Source organism: Impatiens glandulifera, chromosome 8 (genome assembly GCF_907164915.1).
Source record: "Impatiens glandulifera chromosome 8, dImpGla2.1, whole genome shotgun sequence".
Classification (NCBI taxonomy): domain Eukaryota; kingdom Viridiplantae; phylum Streptophyta; class Magnoliopsida; order Ericales; family Balsaminaceae; genus Impatiens; species Impatiens glandulifera.
In genome coordinates, this window is record NC_061869.1 from 6,427,827 (window position 1) to 6,449,129 (window position 21,303).

At 30.1% G+C, this 21,303-nt stretch overlaps 3 protein-coding genes across 4 annotated transcripts; 1 reads left to right on the forward strand and 2 right to left on the reverse strand.

The window, feature by feature from the left end:
- The first annotated feature begins 5,303 nt into the window (after nt 1-5,303).
- Nucleotides 5,304-7,061, forward strand: LOC124912482 (myb-like protein AA). The gene is made up of 3 exons (XM_047453111.1): nt 5,304-5,649; nt 5,735-6,744; nt 6,819-7,061. Exons 2-3 carry the CDS (start codon nt 5,750-5,752, stop codon nt 6,865-6,867), a joined length of 1,044 nt encoding a protein of 347 aa, XP_047309067.1. The 5' UTR covers nt 5,304-5,649; nt 5,735-5,749; the 3' UTR covers nt 6,868-7,061.
- A 915-nt stretch (nt 7,062-7,976) lies between these two features.
- Nucleotides 7,977-12,767, reverse strand: LOC124911489 (phosphatase IMPL1, chloroplastic). The gene is made up of 11 exons (XM_047451984.1): nt 12,326-12,767; nt 12,150-12,217; nt 11,234-11,367; nt 11,036-11,124; nt 10,155-10,212; nt 10,024-10,076; nt 9,508-9,606; nt 9,311-9,424; nt 8,392-8,493; nt 8,197-8,317; nt 7,977-8,105 (listed from the first exon to the last, which is right to left on the reverse strand). Exons 1-10 carry the CDS (start codon nt 12,650-12,652, stop codon nt 8,219-8,221), a joined length of 1,143 nt encoding a protein of 380 aa, XP_047307940.1. The 5' UTR covers nt 12,653-12,767; the 3' UTR covers nt 7,977-8,105; nt 8,197-8,218.
- A 1,362-nt stretch (nt 12,768-14,129) lies between these two features.
- Nucleotides 14,130-20,473, reverse strand: LOC124911278 (protein NARROW LEAF 1-like). 2 transcript variants are annotated; one of them, XM_047451736.1, is made up of 6 exons: nt 20,290-20,473; nt 19,313-19,819; nt 18,455-18,598; nt 16,089-16,329; nt 14,995-15,495; nt 14,130-14,883 (listed from the first exon to the last, which is right to left on the reverse strand). In XM_047451736.1, exons 2-6 carry the CDS (start codon nt 19,808-19,810, stop codon nt 14,447-14,449), a joined length of 1,821 nt encoding a protein of 606 aa, XP_047307692.1. In that variant the 5' UTR covers nt 19,811-19,819; nt 20,290-20,473; the 3' UTR covers nt 14,130-14,446. The 2 variants fall into 2 exon arrangements, with proteins under 2 accessions (XP_047307692.1, XP_047307694.1); XM_047451738.1 differs by having other exon boundaries at nt 20,345-20,461.
- Between the last annotated feature and the right edge of the window lie 830 nt (nt 20,474-21,303).

The following is a 21,303-nucleotide window of genomic DNA, read 5'->3' on the forward strand; positions in this document are numbered from 1 at the left end:
ATATGAGTCAGTTATTTATATATATATATATATATATAATTTTTAATTATGTGGTAGATGTGTATGATTCAAATTTTATATATTTTTAACTTTTAATATATTTTAACCTCATCTAATATATTAAAGACCCAATTAATATTTTTTGCTTTCTTTCTTTTTTTTTTAAATGAAAATTTTAAGATTTTTTTATCTCATAAACTATATATAGTTCATAATGTTAATGTTGTTTTTCGTTTCTCACAGGTTAAACAGACATAGCCTAGGTTAAACAGACATAGCCTGCAAATATATTTAATCAAACGGACTTACCACCTGTTAGACTTGAACACAGATGTTCCAAAGAGACTGGTGTGACTAAATTGGAAGAGGAGATCTCATCAACTATGTTATTACTTAGGTAAAAAAATATATTTAAATTAAATTATTCTTATTAGAGTTAACTTCAATTATTTATGCCTTCTAAAATAAAAGGTTTTTTAATTGATCTATATTAACACATTTGTTATTTTAATTCATCTTTGGTTTATTTGAATAATAAAAAAAAATTATTTATGATTTTTCGTTTATCATATCACTTAATTCTCATTAATAAAATACTTAAATATGATTATTTTAAATCTTTTAATAAATAAATAAAATTCTAACTCCTCACCCTCATTTATTTTATTTAAATAATCAGTATTTTTTTTAAACACTCATTCGAATCAGACCTCTGTTTAGTAGGTATAGACTATAAGACTATAAGACTATAGCTTTTCGAATAAGAAATGTCCTATCAAATTGTAAAATTTTAATTTTTAAATATATCCTTTATTAATATTATTATATAAATATTTATATTTTAATATTATGAATAATATATACAATACTGAATACATTTAATTAAATATTAAATATTTTCATAAATATTAATTTGTTTGAAATTGTTTTTGTATTTTTTTTTTTAAATTATGTACATTTGTTTTTGTTTAAAATAGTTAGACTATTTCAAAAAAAATATAAAATGAAAAATCTAACTCTAAATATTTGAATCTAAAGTTAAAATGAACTTTCTTAATAACTAATTAACATGGATTTTCTAATGTTTCAACGAGGTTATATTTATTAGATTTACATTTGAACTTAGTTTGACTTATAAATTAATTTAATCTTTAAATCAAATTACATTTATTCTCATTTTCAAATTATTATTACTAAGGGGATAATCTCCCTTTTAGTATAAATCTCGTCTAATCGGCCGATTTAAAAATATTACGGATTTTGTATTACAATATCATATTTTATATATAATTCGTAATTTATATCATATTATATATACATTTTAACTATATTATTTTCGACATTTTCCTCTCTTTCAACATAAATATTTTTTATTACATAGAGACGATTTTAAATGCACACAATAAACTCACATTATCTAGATATAGATATAGAGGAGACAAATTAGTAACATCGTCATCGTCATCGTCATCGTCACCATAGTTTGAACATCGTTTTCTGAAAATATAACAAAAGATATGGATTGTCGTTTAAAATGGAGTTGAAAAAGATATCTCAAAATGAATGTGAAATATTTGCTCGCAATAAGATTTGGAAAATAAAAAATAGATATACCACTTATAAAAGAAATTTATGCATATTTTCAACCCAAATTAACTATTTTTATACTATTTTAAATGGTTTACATATTTATAATATAAATTCTTACAAAAATAAGATATAAGTGACAATTTCAAACAAAAATAAATATACAATAAACAATTTCGATAAAATAATAAATAAATAGATATTTCAAACTTAATTAAATCGTGTTGGGAACCATATATTTTTCGAATCAATATTCATTCCATTATTTGCATCAAATGAGATGATGATGTTGGATATGAATTACTATTTTTATTTTAAGGAGTTTTTAAAATTAACTTTTGGAGGCCTTTCACATGTATCTTCTAATAATTTTTATGAGTTTTCTCACTATTTTGAAAATGTTTGTAGATGATTAGTCATTTTGATAGAATTTTTTTAACATTGATTACCAACTATCGGGGATACAGATAAATTTTACTGCTGCTCAAAATTTTAGGTAGAGATTCTTCTGACACTGCTTATTTAGTTTACAAGTAAAGACAAAGGACCAAGAAACTACCCAATCTCTTAGATTTGTAATACTGATAATGTTCAATTTACTCTACTTCATTACTTGCTATTTAATTCAAATGAGTTTCTCTTCGTTACATTTTTTTAATCCATTCCAACTAAATATCATTTTTATTATTATTATTATTATTATTATTTTAAATATTCAGCTATAATTTATATTAAAAGTAAATATAAAAATAAATAAAAGTGAAAAAAGAAAGAGGGTCTATTTAATAAATAGTCTGATTAAAAGGGGTCCGGCCCACCATAAAAATAATAATAATAAATTCTATCCTGATCATCGTAATAAAAAGAAAAAGAATTTGTTAGAAGGAATCCCCCTTCCCTTCTCACGCGAAAACCGTCGAACTATAAAATCCAGAGACTTCAAGCCCTTCCATTCTCTCTCTCTCTCTCTCTTCCTCATTTCTCACTGTTCGTTCGTTTCAGGCACCGTAAGCAAGCAAGCAAATCTTCATCAACGAACCAAAATGATGATGATGATGATGATGTTAAAGGAGAGATGATGCGATTACGCCACCACCGCAGATATTTGACACGATTGTCGGTAAACTGTCTCATCCTTTTCGAAACTTCAATTCTCTCTTCACAAATCAATCCACCGTAACAACGGAATCGTCGCGCATTCACAGGTACCGTATCTCTTCGTTTCGTTTACTAGATCTCTTCTTCGTTACTTTCTTCTTCTTTCTCTCTCTCTCTCTCTGCAAATTCGTCAGTGCTGTAAAAGCATAGGAGTACGAATACGTTCAGGTTTCGTCATCGATCGATAGATCAAACTGATCAGGAATTCAGGATTCAGGTATCGTACGTCTTAATTATGCTGGATTCAACTTTTTTTTGTCCATTATCAATTATCAATTCTCATTCATGCGCGTTCTTCAGTTTTATTATTATTGTTCATTCGGTGCATCGCCATTGTAGATCCACCGCCAAATTCTTCGAATAAGTTTCTGACTCCTGTTATATCACTGAATAAATCATTAATTAATTAATAAATCTAACCTTAACTAAACTGAATCTAACAAAAATTAAAATCACATATTCTATATTTTTAATTATAAATTAAATAAACTGATCTACTAATTTATTATTTATAAAAGATACCTAATTAAATCAGCTAAAGTTTTGGTGTGATAGTTTGCATTTACGGTTAATTAGATCTGTTTATTAATTTCTATTTTATTTATTAGGATATAGGATACCATAAAGGATAAAATGCATATTAGTTATTATTATTTATATTATATATATATATATATATATATATTATTATTAATAAAGGATGGGATTCAAATTCCTGAACTAATAGTTCAAAATAGACTTATTGTTTTATATTGAATTTTTTTCTGCTTTTGAACTTCTATTTAAATTTGTGACAAAACTTGTTTCTTAAAATAATATATATATATATAGGGCCGGCTCTCTCCTGGGGTAAGCCCGGCAAGCCCTCGGATCAGGGAGCCCATTTATTTCGAGTAGTGAAATGTTTATTCAAATTTATTGCATTTTAAACAAAAAAAAAATTATAGTTTAGTGGTTTAGTATAAAAATTTAGAGTTATTATTTGGTTATGGGTTCAAACTTCACCAAAATCATTATTTTTTATCAAAATTTTAAACTATACCTAGGGCAATAAAAAATATAGACAATTTTTTTCTTCCGGAGATGGGGTAATTCAAAACTCGGGTCGGCCCTATATATATATATATATATATATATTAAATTTGGCGGATATATGTTAGAATTCGACTGAGCTAAATTCTACTCACGATTATTTTTTTTATGGTAGAAATGTGACATGATCTCATAATTTTTTTTACTTTAATTTACTATTTGTTTGGAGGGAGCAAAACCTCTCGTTGTATTCATAATTTTTATTTTGTTTTTAAAGTCTGTCATAAATTTTTAAAGCCCAGGCAATGACGCAAACACTCGATTTTTTTTTTATCATTCTGGCATGTTATAATGTTAAAACAATAATACTATCTTTGATTCTTAATTAGTAACATCATATATTGAAGAGACAAAATAAATGGAAAATCGATTTTAAAGTTTAATCAAGGTAACTTGAGCTATTTGTAATAGTAGATGAAGCAAAAATAAAATTAAAGTAACTATGAGTTTCTTAATTTCTTAGTTTTTTTAATATATAAACTGAGAGTAATATAATACATAAACAAAGATTTAGTACAATAGCAATCCTTATATACTGTAATACAATAAATTATCTTTATATTTAGAAGAAGAGAAAATAGTATTGAAAATGAAGTTTTTTTTTATATAAATATATATTAAAAAATAAGTTATTTGAATAGAATATATTAGTTGTATAAATATATAATGAAAGTTATTATTATTATCTTAATATTTTAATTAATAATTTAATATTAGTTATTTGAATTTACTAAAATAAACGACACTCTTGATTTGATTTTTTTTTTTCAAAATTTTGGTAATAAAGTATTAAATTACTCTATTTAAACCGATATAGTAGTAACTTTTAATTATTTTAATAAAAAAAATATTAACCTCTCAAAACCATTATATATATTTAATATATTGAGTTTTTTTATTGGGTATTTACGGTGATTTCGAACATATTTGTTTAAATCTCAAAATTTGTGGATATGTATGATTAAAGTTATATAAAATTATGTTGTCTTTAAATATTTTAAATGTAGGTAACTTATTATTTACGAAATTTTAATTTATTAATCTCAATGTTCAATTTATTTAAATAACACAATTGAACAAATTCCAAACAAGACTTATGAAAAATGAATGCTGAGTAAATTTCTTTGCTATCTATCTTTAAGGACCACAATAGTAAAATACAGAGAGCTCTGCGGTGGTGGCGGCGTCCTTCACCTGCTAGTGAATAATAATAATAATAATAATAATAATAATAATAATAATAATAATCCACTAGCAAGATAAAAAAAAAAACATTTTTATTTATTTTTATACAAACTTGTTTTATTTTCATAATATTTCAAAAACAAAATAATGGGTTATTCAAGATTTGTTTAGTAAAATTTATAAAATAAAAATAAAATAAATGAAATAAGTGATTTAATGGTTAGAATATTTAAAATAAAAGTAATATAAATAGAATAGAATGTTTTATTTGAAAAAAAAAAACAGTATCAAACGGAACAGAACAGAGCACAGTACGTAGTGTCGTCAGCCGTAATTTAATATGGGCCCCAACTGAAACTCCCACTTACCCTATTCTCTCTTCTCTCTGATGCTGTTGCTTCCATTGATTCATTCATTCATAAAAGGAAACCATTTTCTTTCTCTACATTCCATGTATTAAGCATCATCAATGGCTTCTTACATCTAACTGTAGAGAGAGAAAGAAAATGAAATGATTCATATTCATAACATATGAAGATGATAAAGAAGATGATGAAGAAGATGAACCCATCACCCAATCACCTTTCTCTCATATAAATCTTGTTCATAAACTCATACTATCTCATAGTAAGTCCAAATTGCTTAAATGTTATATATTATTGTACCCTTTTCCTCTTATAAACCTTGTTTTGTGTTTCTTTGTTTTCTCTAGTTGAAGATTTTAGAGATGGATGTTGCTAAAGAAGATGAGCAAAGCCATAGTAATAATAATAATAATAATCATAAGAAGCAAGTTAGGAGAAGGTTACATACTAGTAGACCTTATCAAGAAAGACTTCTAAATATGGCTGAAGCTAGAAGAGAAATTGTAGCTGCACTTAAGTTTCATAGAGCAGCCATGAAACAATCATCCAATCCAAGACAACAACAAGAACAAGAACAAACAACAGAGGTGGTGGTGGGTAATTTACAGATTTCAAATAATCTTCCACATCCACCAACAGTACTAGAAGAAGAACAACAATCTTATTATTACCCTCCTCATACACAAAGCAGCAGCTACATCAACAACAGCAATATTAGTTCATGTTGTTCTTATTTTCAACAACAACAACAACAACAACAACCCAATTCAGGTTGTAACTACTTATGGCCATCTTCATCTTCTTCCATTTACCAATTTGGTTCTTCATCAATTGATCCATTCACGGCAGTTAATGATGACATGATTGATTTCCCACTGCCGAATCAAACCTTGGGATTAAACCTCAACCTTAATCAGTTTGCTAACTTGGAAACATCTGTTTGCTGGAAAATGGATAATACCAATTCGTCTTCTTCCAATTCCAATTCGAATACGAATACGAATTCCCCCAGTGTTGTTCAGGATCATGGAGTGAAAGCTGAGTCGGCTGTAATGATATCGAGTGATGTGAAGATGGAGTTATCGAAAGAGGAGGTGGAGACAGTAGGAGGAGAATATGATGATGAGGTGAATTTGGTAACATCTGCTTCTGCTTGGTGGTTTAAGGTGTTTAAAAACACAACAGTGACAAAACCAGAAATGGAACTAGAACTAGAACTAGAACAAGAAACAGAACCGGATTGCAATTATCTGTTTGATGAAAGTGCTAATGGTTTTGTTCCACATTGGCTGTCGAGTGAAGAGGAATCAAGCTGTTTCCATGATCATACAACACATGATGATCATTCATTGCCATGGTTAGTTTCAGACAGTTTTACAAAGATTAAATTTTTGTTTTGTCTAATGTATGATTGTTTATTTGTTTTTGTAGTATGGATATTGGAGAGATTGAAACAATTGATGGGGAGTGGCTAAGCTGATCAAGATGGCGCCCTAATAATATCTCTAGAAGGTTTGTTCTGTCTTTTGTTTTTGTTGAACATTATTATTATTATTATTATTTAAGTTGGGGTTTCTACTTTTGGCAAAATTTCATGAATAATAAGAATGAGAAGAGAATTAGGTTCCACAACACATATAATAGTGAGTAGTTGTTGAGGACCGTTTTTATATTCTGAGTATGTTGTCATATGGAAAAACTTTTATGTATTATTTATTATTGGAATTCATGTTTTTTATATAAATTATATAATTTTAGTCAGAAAGTTTCTGAATTTTTAAATTTTGTAAGCATTTATGAGCTGCTATTTGATTAATCTGTTTTTTTTTCTATCAAGTCCTCAAGAAAATTCTTGAAACAAGAGACTACATTTATTACATTTCATTCACTTGAGCTACACCTTATCCAGTTAGTCTTTTATGGTTAAATAAATGTGAACATTTTTTTATTGATCATAAAAAAAATATTCTTCCCTACTTTTAATAATCGATTTAACTTTGAAAATTTTGATTCTAAAATCATTTAACCTGACTCATTATACTAAACAATCCGAACTCGGGTAGTGCGTTTCAATGCAAAGATCATGTAATCGAGGGTTCCGTTTTTCCTTCGGAATGCGATTAATCCCCACGGGTTAAACAACCCGCAAATCTACCCAACCAGCGAAATTGTATCCACCTCCTTTTCTCTCAAAGAGGGGATTAAACAAATTTATTTTAACAAAACCTAACTTTCATTCCGATGATAAAACAAAGTTTTTTTTTATTTTTATTGATGAGGTATTCTTCCATTTTTTAAATTATTTAATTTGGCTCATTATACTAAACAATCCAACTGAAAACGCAAAAATCATGTAATCTAGGGTTCCATTTCTCAATCAGAATGTGACTAATCCCGGCGGGTTAAGCAACCCGCAAATCTACTCAACTAATTTGATCAGGCGAGCGGATTTCGAAAAACTGGGGATTAAACAAATTTATGTTAACAAAACCTAAGTTTCATTCTGACCTTAAATTAAAGTTGGTCTATTCCTGTTTTTCTCTTAAATTAAAGTTGGTCTATTCCTGTTTTTCTAGAAAGGTTGTCTGGTTCAAAAATAAAAAAATAACTTTAAATTTTAGTTTGAACAATTTTAGAATTGTGACAAAATATAGGTGTTTTAAAATGGGAAGTTTCAACCAAATAAAATGCCGAAACGCAACCGCCCTGTTTTTGAACCTGATTTTGAAGAAAAGAAGAAAAAGTTAATTAAAAATGATAAATATAGAATCCAATGGGTGGTAAAATAAATAAATAAAGAAAAAGGAACCTTCTTGTTGTGGTTGTTTTTATTAAAGGTCTGTATGATAATCATTTGGCTTATACCACAATGAGAAATCTATCCCTTTCCCTTTTAGACTCTCCGTTGCAGGACCAGTTTTCTCCACAATCTATTTATATATATTATTTGAAAAATGAGTTTATTTGAAAAAAAATGATTAAATATAAAAACTTATTAAATTACCTTGTCATGTAATATGCCATTTGATACCAATACAGATCGATCAAATACTGAAAATTTTCCTCCATCCATGCACGAAACTCTCCCTCCCGCTTCTTCAACTATCTGCTTATAACCATTATTTATTTAAATAAACAACAAACTGTTACCATTTACATAAGATAATTTTACTTCTTTTTAGATAAATAAATAAATATGGATAAAATCAGTAATTAGCTATTAACTTCCTTTTCTGAATTCTATGAAGTTGACACGTTATAGTTCCCGAGTCCCGACTACAATTTAAGACGTTTTTAGTGAGAATTAAATTTATCACATAATATTGAGTTTGATGTGAGAACAAGTTAGTGTGAAAAGTAAATGTGCTGAATAAATTAAATAAAAATATTTAAATTCCAAGTCTTTGATATATGTATAACATGGAAGTAATGAAGAAAAAAAACACTTTTAAAAGATTATTTTAGCCTTATAATAACTCAATTTGATTAATTTACAGAGATAAAATTGTCTTAATTCAACGAAGCACTAATTAACAGGATTAAAGTTGTGTTTATTCGCTACTTAATCCAAACAAGCACTAATTCTTTAAATTAAGTGATAAGTTGTTAACAAACACTTCTTTGACCAATATATCACTATTATTTTCTTGTGCATCTAAAATTTGAGAATTTGATGTGCTTTTTATCATTATTTAAAATTAATATGATCTCACTTTCACTTCTACTTGAGTCGTTTTAAGTGAGAATTTAACCATTTCAACTCAAGTCCTTCTAAATGGGAATCGAACTTGACACGATTTCTATAATTAATTCAGCTTTTTAAGAAATAAGTTTTCTTTTTGTTTTTCTTTTCTAAACTTGCAACTAGTGAGTGCTGCTGAAATATTTGACAGTTAAAAGTGCAAGAAAGAAGAAAGCATTACCAGTACACCAGCAGCCATATCCCATGGTTTTAAACGATATTCCCAATAGGCTTCTACGATTCCAAGAGCAACATGACACATATCAACTGCAGCAGCACCAAGCCTTCTCACGCCCTATTTGTTTAATATAAAATTAGACAAGAATATACAGAAAAGATTCTACAAGTGATCAGTTATTAATCACCATACATACATACCCTACTGACATCAGTGAAGTGTTTGAATAATTCGATGTTTGTGGCCCAAGCATCATCGTGTTCATACCCAAAGCCAGTCACCAGAAGAGATCGTTCAATCTTGAGAAGCCATCAAATGATGTTAGTTATTATAGACAAGAAATTCAAGGTATTAACCATGCTCTTTAATTTTCCCTTTACTAACCATCAGATTTTCGAGTAACTTTAATAACTTTCAAGGAAAATGAGATGGATCAAGCAAGTATTTAGTTGCTTATAATCCATACATACTCTCTTCTTTATAAAATATCAATTTATGAAATTAAAGAGTGACAAACAAGGAGAAATTAGCATGCAAAGCATATTGAGCTTCTTCTTCAGGTGATTAAGATATAAAGAATAGAAGTTATTATATTTTTAGAAAACTCGTAAATAAGGCTCTAGACTATTTCATGATTATGATATAAGCTCCCAAAACTTTTATCGTGATTTCAAAGGTTTTACACTTCAAGAGCATAGATCAACATACAGTCTCACCATATCAGTAGAACTCGTGTGTATTTTCTGCCCATTACAAAATGCACCTCCTCCTGGATTTGTTTGAAACATGTAACTCTTACTTGTCTAAAAATATGGAACTTCTAATAACAAAATTACAGCATTCTTACCAGCAGTTGCAGAAAATATGCGCGTATTCCAGCACATGGGTCCTCCAACAAATTCTACCTGTAAATGAAGGTAACGTAGGCATGTTTTTGTCCTTTTCAAGAAGTTACTGACATTTTGATTAAACTATAAAGAAGATAACATAAGGTAAATTTTCTAGACTGAGTGTATAAGGTAAGTCTAAGATTTTCTCTCTTGAATTTATAGAGGTTATACGACAACTATAATAGCATATTGAGGCAAACAAGAAGAAAGGAGCCAGGAAAGCTGAAGAAAATTGCAGGCCACGAGAAAGAGGAATATTTCTTTTTTGTTACAATATACTCGATATATGATGGAACCAACATATCTTAACATGGTAATTAGTATGGCTATCTGAAAGTTTCAGCACTTATCTTCTGCCATAAGTTCTATAAATTGATAGTCTATTGCCAAAGGGGTAAAACTAAATATTGAAAAAGATATCCACATGGATTCATCATCAGTGGGATAACAATCATAACATGCTTATGCTTCATGAAGGATAAGTTCTTTGTTGTAGAATTGACACTGGCCAGCATTTGCGCATAATAAGAAAATATGGGGATTATAAGCATCAAAATAGACATTTGTCACGTAGCAGGTGGGTAATAAACAAAGACATAAGCAACAACACAACAAAAACTCAAACCAAAAAATAAATCAATGCCTATCCTCTCAATTCTCAACTTCTCTAGCTTGTATATAGTCAATTGGACATACAATTTAAACTTTCTCAAGCATATGATCTAAGATTCATTTATTCACTCTTATCTAATCAGCCATCAAAGGATAAATTGAATGTGTATCAGGATTTATGCAGGTCACAAACAGATGAATGCATCGAAGAAACTAAATCAAATACCACCGCAGCAGCAGCTGGCTTCCCTCTAAACAGAACTCCCACTGATACTGCAAAGCTAGGGTAGCAATGTGCAAAATTAGTTGTCCCATCTGTATATAAAACATAAATTCCAATAAGCTTTTGTATAAATTACCATGGAAGGACCTACTAGTTTGTGAATGTAGAAACCAAATTGAAAAGTAGAAAACAGAACATAACCTAATGGATCTATACACCAAAGATAATCAGAAGATGAATCTCCAATAAGCCCTCCCTCCTCTCCAAGGATGAGGTGATCCTTGAAATTCCTTCTTACTACTTCCAATATAGCAATCTCACTCATTTTATCTGTGCTGCAAATGCATCCAAGTCAACAGAACTACATAACTTTCAGTTCTTTGACATCAAGAGACATTAGGAAGGAAGAAGTTACAAGAAGCACAAGTGTTCCAGGAAGCCAATATAAAGTAATATAACACACTGGAAAACCAAGCAATGAGACTTATCTATCTGTTCTTTGTTATCCAGATCTCTTTGTGTTGTGAATTTAACTCACTTGTTCCACTACCATAAGCGATGTTTTGCTAAATAGTTATATTTTTTTTTTAATATTAAAACAATAAAGAGGCCCACTCCTCCCCCAAAATTTCACAAATCCAAAGAAAGACCAAATCATAAACTCAACGAGGCATAAAACGATATGAAGAGGTAATTTAACGAGGAGCATCATCCTCCAAGGATATCAGCCAACAAAATTCAGAACAAGTAAGTTGTAAGTGACTAGATTCAAAACTTCATACCCAATCTATGCCCGCATCTGATTTCACACATTAAACCCCTAGCATAATGTTAGCAGTCATGTATGGTAACAGCTTCAGTTCTAGTTTAATCAACATATCACATACTAAAACTTCAAGTGTTTAAGATCATCATTGGTAAACTATCTATCATGAACATTTGGATATGCAAAATATGCTGATATCTTCAACTAATTTAACATAAGTCTCTTTGTCTATCTTCAATCTTATCACTGATTCTAATTAGCTTAACTACATTTTGCTAATCCAATATCTAATTACATTTGCCACTAAAACTGCAGCAAATTATAAAACAACCGCAAAAAGCTAAACCTTACTCTGTGACTAAATCAGTAAGTCCTTTATACGTGACATTCCTAGGCTTATTTACAGCATCCATCACAACCTGATCATGAGAAAACAATTGTAAAATGTAAAAAAGAGTGGAAATAGATAAGAACTGTAACATGTGTGTAAGAGAGAGAGAGAGAGAGAGAAGAGAAAACTATTTCACCTCGGCACCAGTCTTAGCAGCTATTTCAACCACTCGTAGTAGTTGATCGGATGGAATCGGTCCGGTTGATTCAGCAGCAACACTGGAGAACCGATTCTCGGATAGCTGAGCTTTGGTGCACAATGTCTTCAGTCGACTATAGCCGGAGGATTGCGGTCTTGCAGAAAACTCATTTCGATTCACCTTCTGGACCGAATTACTTTGTGCGGAGAGATTTGAAGAGAGAAAATGAAACGAGGAGTTCTGGTGAGTACGCAGCAGAAATGACGTGAGTGTTCGAGGAATTCGCAAAGGAATAGCCATGGATGAGACCATACATTCACTCATTCTCGGATAAATTGCGGTCGCGATCGGATTATCTTCTGCTATCGAGGATTTGAGCCACCTTCGTCTTCTCCACTCCCGGCCTAAAGAGTATTATGCTGTTTAAGCAAAATCAGTTATGTGTGGTATCAGCCATGTGCAGTCTTTTTGGCTTACTTCGTTTTTGGAATTTGCCAAGAAAAAAAAAATTATTTGTTTTTTAAAAACTTAAATTACAATAAATATAAGTGAAATAAAAGAGACCATCGCTTAATAAAATTTGCGCAAATAATTCTCAGCAGAATCCCAATTCGTCATCCCAACGAATTAAAGTTATGTCATATCACACGACGACGTATTTTCGTCGTAACACAAGGAAAGTGATCATTTTTGTAAATTTTATTGGACAATGGTTATTTCCAACCTTTATGGCTTTATGAGGGTCATTTAATTCAATTTCCTAAATAAAACATATTATATATTATCTCAGATTTATTGCTAAATTAAATATAAAAAATATTGGTCAAAAGTACGGTTATTTGGTCAATTAAATATAAAAAAATATATTATTAAAAGTACGTTTATTAAATAAAATTTCATAAATCTTTTTTAAAAAATGAGAGTTAATTTTTTATTATTAAAATTATATAAAAATGAAGTCGTGTAAAAGCGTTAATTTATTAATTACTTCACAATTATAATTAAATAAATAAAAAATTTATATCATTAATTTAATTTCCAATTTTCAACTAATCAAGTAGAAGAATCTCAGTTTTTTCTTATTTCATCTCACAGGTAAAATGGTCATGTATTATTTATTTTCTACCATTTTCCCCTCTTTACGAGGCCGAATCAGGAGAATCTCGTAAACATGGATCTATTAATTAAATGTTTTACTATCGAATTTTAATTAAAATTTTAATTTCGATAGTTAAATTAATGACAATAATATTTTATTTATTTATAAATGTCATGCATTATAGTTATTGAAATAACTATGTTTAAACATAACCACAAAATTATAATGTTTAAAAATTTTTACCTCCAATAAATAGTCTCAGTTTGCCCTTTAAAATATTCAAACAAATTATAATAGATAATTCAATTCAAATACTTTTAATAACTAAAATAATGAATTAAAATGTATATATTTTTTTAAGTTTCAATCTTATTTAACTTTGAAATTATTTAAATTTAAATAATAGTTACTTCCTAAATAGTCTTTATTAATTTTAATTAGATATTGAATTGTATTTAAAATTGTATTCAAGTAAATACTAAATACATATTAAATAAATAGAAGAAAATAAATATTCAAGAATTGAGACTATTTTAGATATTCCAATATATATATAATAATTCATATTAAATATATTTATAAATTAATTTTAAAAAAACAATTCAATAAAATCAATTATATAAACAATCACATAACATTTTAAAACAATTGTATATCATAATTTTAATAAATATATATTAGAATATGCTGTCATTTAGGCAATTGACAAAAGGATTTATAAATTAATGAAGGAATATACAAAGTACCTTCCAAAGACTTACAAATAGGGTTCATCTACAAAGATACCAACATTTATACCCATATATATATAAATAGGAAACCCTAATGGGTGAAAAAAAGTTATACAAAAAAAGTTACAAGACAAAATGAACAACACTGAACACATAACAAGTACTTAAAGTGGGAAAAAAAGATGGTCTTTTGAACATTCTTGTTTTACTAAGCTGGATTTCAGTAATCTCGATTGAACAATTAACCCCGCCTTAGAAATCATCGCGATATTTTGACTTAAATCGCTATCATGGAGGAGGAGTATCGGATTCTTTCAACCTCTTGGCTTGAGGCTCGCCTAATTGCAGCGAAACATACATCTCTTCTTCATCGGTTCCATCCCTCAAGGCTGCAAGTGTACTTGATTTTCCGTGGTCCTGAAATAATCTAAGGCTGTTTTGACGAACTGGAGAAATACTAGCAACGCTCGGAATGAACTGGTGTTCTACGTTTGCAGTTGCTTCAGAACCTGTCTTGAACTGAAACTCACTGCCACTGTATACGTGTTCAGAGTTCTGTCCCTTTTGACATTCAATTTCAATAGGAACTTGCTCCAGGTTCATATCAATGGGTACAAGATTCTCTCCTGTTCTATCGTTGAGTCGCATCCGGAAAGGTGGAGATGATTCTCCCACCGTCGAATCCATTCCTAAGGCCGATGCGTTGATTTGCTCTTGAAGTGCAGCTGCAGAAAGAAAAAAGAAGAAGATAAACAAGATTATTTGGAAATAACTTGACTCAAATCTTTATACATATAGTTCTCTAGGAGGTAAAAAAGAATTGGCTGGAGACAAACCTTCAAACCCTTCATTACTTGTAACAAGATCAAGCTCGAGGAGATCAAGAAGGCGTCCTAGATCAACTCCACTAGTCCAATTCTCCGGAGGCTGCCCAACCTTTAGTTTTAAACGACCCCTATTGGCTGTTCCACCCCAAATGATTCCAACTGGCCTTGGTTTCTCGCCATTTTGATTCGTGAGAAGAATGAGGCTTCCACTATCACCTTCAAGGTCAAAGGTCTGTTGATTCTCACCAACAACAAGGAAATCAGTGAAGAAACAGATTCCTTTTTCGTCGTTGTACTCTAAGGCGTAAGCCATTATAGTTCCTGTAGTTAATCCCGAGCTTCTTCCAACCTTCACAACTTGTCTCCCTATAAGACTATTGATTGGAGACTGCAAATCTATTATATGCACTTGACCAATCTCACCTATGCCTTTGACCATTGTGGTCACATTCGTTATGTTGAAATCATCAGAAAATGGAATAAAGGCTCCATCAGCTCGAACAAATGTTTCTGTATAAAGAATTATTTAACATTCAGTTTCTTTTTTGTATAACTTTTTTTAAAATATAGTACTATTTGAATCAAGTCAGCTCAGGCTAGAATAACATCATTAAATAGGAACACATGTATTTAATATGGATCGAACTAACAATCTCCTACTTAAACAAATTGTTTTGGTATATATATATTTCATGTATAGATCATGATAAGGAAAAATCTACATTTGTTATATTTGCCAAAAACTATAATGATTTAAAAAATAATATAGATTATGATCCAAAAACACTATAATCTACATCATTATCTAGAAAATAATTTGTGTGCCAAATGAAGCACAAACAAATCACACTATAATCTGAATCATGATTTAGGAAAAACCTTATACCAAACAAAAAAATCACTTTCAATTTCAACTTTGTCGATTTTCCAATAGGGTCTTTCCTGTGACAAATATTATGATAAAATAACAGCTTTCAAATAGGCTCAATATGGTGTTTCATTGTATAAAACTTGCCATGCCCAAAGCCAAGGAGGCAAAACAAAGATGTTCTTGGGTGAGTACAATAAAAAAAGTTGACCATTTTCACAATAAAAAAGAATACCTGGGTTTGTTCCGGCAAAGATGTCATACCAAAGGTCATCTCTTATGAATGATGTTGCTCTCTCGACAGCACCGAGGTATACCCCTGGTCCAAGGCTTGGGGGCAAGGGATGAAACATTTTCTGGCTTGGATAATCCAAGTCAACAGCCACATGCCGATTAGTGAGGAACCCAACCTCTTGGTTTCCTGTTCGACTCTTTACAATTGCACCTAATGTCCCATATGTCTCCTGGCTAGCAACCTATATAATCGAGAAGCAATATTTTACTTAAAAAATGTAATAAATGGCAATAGTTTACATAACTATTATTTTGGGTTGGATGGAATATAATCGTTTGCTTTTATTATTGTAAATGTTTTTGTCGTTGTGCAAAAACAATGGATTATTAATATGTAAGCAAATTATTTCACAAGAAAAATTCTGTTTCTCAAAAAAAAAAGTTTACAAAACTATTATTAGGTTTCCGATGGCAAATCATGTGATTGGCACGTAACCGAGCTAATTAGTTGGTTAGGATAAGAAAATAGTTTTTACTTTTTAGGTTATCTTCTTTGTTAGTATTCTTTTGATTTGGTAGGATTACATTTGAGTTCTATAAAATAGTGCCATAAAGTCCTTTGGTTAATATGAAGAAATATTATCTTAAGTCTCCTCTCAGATTCTCTAAATCTACTCCTTTTTAAATAAAATCTGCAAACCCAATTTAGGGTTCGTATTAGATACCTGAACGTACAAGATAAACCCAAGTTAGTCCACTAAGAAGATAAACATATCTTTTCTAGAACTGAGATTGCCCAAAATTACTGGCGTTAAAACCTCCTCATATCAGTTGATTATACTAACTTCTTTGTTTTGTACTGCATTGGCCTTGGAAAACAATTATAAGCCAAATTTTTAGTTTAAAAAGAGAAGGGACTTCCACTGTTGTCACAAATAACAACAGAAGAGAGCATGGAGGATTATTAGAAGTGTGACATTATGATTAAATAAAAATTCAAACCCCTTGTATAATGTATTTCAACTCTACTGAGGCCTACTTATTACATTTATACCTTTAACTCCTGTTGGCCATATTCCATTTACACTGAAAAATATGACATTAATGTTGGGCATGAATCTACTAAGCTAATGACAGATAAGCTTATTTTGTTATCACAATTTATGATCCAGATCATGATCTAGAAAAAAACTACATTCGTTATGTTTTACAAAAATCACAATGATTTATAGAAGAATGTGGAATATGATTGAAAATAATATATTTGCCAAATGAAGTAAGAAATCACACTATAATATGGCTCATGATCTATAAAATAATCTCTATGCCAAATGAAGCCAAAAAATCACACTATAATCTAATCATGATATAAACAAATAATTTGAATCATAATATAAAAAACAATCTTATACCAAACGAAAAAATAAACAGCAAATCATTTTCAATTTTAACTTTCACGATTTTCCAATGGAATTGTGATTGTGGAAAGATTGATTGTGACAAAATATCAGTATCCAAATAAGCTTGTAGTATTACCAGACTAATAAAATTCCACCTCCAGATTCTGATAATCTCGCTTGATACTATACAATAGTTTTGAATATCAGTTAGAAAAACGAACAACTATTTATACTGAGATTGATTTATTAATCCAACATATAATACACATGATCCAACTAACATTATCATACAAAACAAAAGTGTATTACCTGGGGTGATTATAAGAAAGGAGTAACTCAAAATTTCTACCATCCAATATAGAGGGAATGTAGGAAAAAGATTAAAATGTTAAAGTTTGCATTAATAGAGTTGTCCACAAATGCGACTTCTAATAATACAAGCAGTGTCTGTACCAAGTAACGCGCAACCTGAACGTTCTCAACCATTAAGCAATGCTAAAAGCCCTTAACCGTAGTAACTGGAGGGTCCCAGATATATTTCAGAATTGGCTCATTTGCAAAGAGTGGAGCATTGATATTGAGCAAGTGACTAAGAATATTGATCATATGAAAAGAAAAATTTTATATGCCTTGTTTAATGTTTTGTTACAAATTGTGTTCAAGCTTTGCTTGGTAGTTGAATTTTTCTTTAGTTTTTGTTGTGTTTGAGACAAAACCTATTTTGCTCTCCATTTCAAGTTCAAGTTGTAAACTCCTTTTTTGGATAAAATGGTTTGCCGTTTTCCCAAAAGAAAAACCCTTAACCTAGTTTATGAACACCTTTCCGATCACCTCAAAAAATCTTATGGACTAACATTATGGTCAAAAGGGTATTCGAATGACATGAAATCTAGTCTATCAAGTAATATATACACATGGACTCAACTAAACATCTACCCCACAACCGTAGAAGATAGCAACCACCAACCTGGGAGCCAGAGCCAATGTATGGATCACTACCACGCAACCCATCCACAAGCTCATTATATATTTGTTCTTTTGGAGTAGCTGCAGGTGCACCGAAGTAGGAAAACTCTACCACATCAACATCACACCATACACCACCAGGTCCCTGTTTATGAGAATGTGGCAAAGTTTTTTAGTTACTAACAAGGGTATAAAGAAAAAGTTCACAATATTTTGCAATTTCATGGAACTAAAGACCAGACCATATGAAAATTTTAGAAAGACATTACTAATCATGTCGACTCAATGTTTTCTTTTTAATTGATATCACCTAAGGCCTTGTTTGATGTGGGTTATTTGAGATTAATTTCAAATAATCTACTATCCAATCACATCATTCAAATTATCAACCAAATATCCTCTATTTTTAAATACATTTTATACCCCTAAGGTTTTTTAACTCAAATAACCCCATTTTCAATAACATGCATCAAACAAAGTAATTTGGAAAGAACCGCTTGGTTATACAAATAACCCCATTTTCAATAACATACATCAAACAAAGTAATTTGGAAAGAACCGCTTGGTTATACAAATAACCCAAGATCAAACAAGGCCTAAGATTACCTCTTCTTATAGGAATGCTAATGCTATTCAAAACTAGAGCAAGATGCAAAAACCTGTGTAGAAAAATTGATTTTTCTGTGAATTTACTCAGTCCGAATCAGGTAAAGGTTTGACCTAAGATTCTGTAAATACTTTTGACTAATAGTCTTCACATGAATTATAATTTTGAGCTTTTTTCTGGTATAAATGGATTATATATCGTTTCATCGAACACATTAGAAAGCTAAATATGATAATGCTAAGCCTTCCCGACCTCAAGAGCAGCTGGAAGACACTGAATGTGACTTAACCATTGTCTGTGAACCTTCCGAGCAACAAAGACTAGAATAGCTGGTATATCCGTCAATACACCTCGACTAATCCGAAAACCAACTGCAGTTCCTAAACTGAAACGACGCAAGATCTTGCTGTGAAATGCCCTGATGGTCATCAGTTCAAGTAAAGTCGTTGCTTGGTGTCCAGAGGGCAATCTGCCCAATGTTTCAGGTAAAACACCCTTCTGAAGAGTACTAAAGTAGTTTACTCGATCTTCAGCAGCATCTGTCAATCGACTAGAAGTTGGCCACGAGAAATAAGCTGCATTGCTTTCTGAGTGTTGTCCACTTGATGTAAAAGTTTGTGGCGGCGGACTAGTACTAGAAGGGGGTTGATTTGGATGGTTTCCATATGCCTTTTCCAAATCCAAAGCCGATTCTGCAGATGGTGTAGTCCCTGAGTGATGAAATCTTAAACCTAATCCCCCCCTTTCCATTGTTCCTACCTATACCAAATTACCAATACACTCAATATTGTCATATAACACTGTTACTGCATTAATAAGTACATGTCAATACAAATTAAAGGCGATCTTTTTCATTGCATAAAGACTGATGAATGAACCCAATAATGATCAGAACAAGAGAATTAGAGACTAAACCAACAGACATTTAGTGTGATCAGGTGGAGAATGTTTACTTGAGACATATAGAAAGCCAAAAATATGAATGATTCAAAATGGGGAGCAGGATTAGATGTTTGAAGATCATATTGCCATGTAATAATAATCAAAACATGAAAACTAGAACATGGGTATTAAGTAAAAAGAATAGAAAGAAAACGACGAATAAGATAAACCCAGAAAATCAATGGATATCTAGAACGTTCGTGAGTGAAATCATATCATTAGAGATATGGATAAGAAATAGCAAACAGTGATTTATAAAGAAATTAGTAGAAAAAGAACAGACAAACCTATAGCTGCGGAATTGAGATTCAAACCAGAACAAGAACTTGGATACTATCATACCCTAAAGCCGAATTCCCTCCATAATCATCTTCCAAATGGATAGAAAATGTCACTTCAAAAAGAGAGACTTCGTTTCGCGAAAAAGGCTGGAACTTTGATGGTCAGTACGTGCTTCAGAGAGAGAAGCGATTTTGTACAGTGACAATAGTTCTAGACAAAAATAGATTAAATATTATTTAATTTTTTTAATTGATATAGACCTTTTTTATATTAAATTGTTTTAAATATTTATCAATTTAATAATAAAAAATTTGTCCATTTACATAACTTTATTATTGGACCCTTTAAATTTATTTATTTATTTATTTTTAGTGTTGGTACTTTCTATTATATTCTTTTAAAGTGTTTTTGGATACTAAAAATAATACGATTTGTTGTAGATTTGAAAAAGACTTATAATTGATAATGTTAAAATCTTATGTCGTACATAAACAATTATTCCATTCTAGTTTAAAATAGTGAATTAGTGAATATTTCTCATGATTCTGATTAAGATTCACACTAACATTTTAAGAAATAAACAAAATCATAACCAGAAAAATAATAATTTTTTTTTTAAAAAAAAAACGATAAAATCATTTCTTTAAAAAAACCCAAAAGAAAAAAAAAATTACATGAGTTCATGAATTAAAGCAAAACAAACATTTGCTTTAATTTAAAAAAAACGGAATAACAAATCAAATGAGTAAACACAAAATGAATTATAACTTTTCAAACAAACAAACAATAATAGTTTTATGATCTCGCCTTGAAGTTACTTCATAGTAGTTAATACCCCAATTTTGACATAAACACCAATTTTGCTCATTTTGGGGAATTCGCCTCCAAGTCCGAAAAGGGAATTACAATCAAACTTTATGCTATTCCAAACATCATCAACACCTCCTCTCACCTTCGTGAATACTCTTGAATTTCTTTCCATCCAAATATGGTAAACTGTAGAAGCAAAACCACATTTA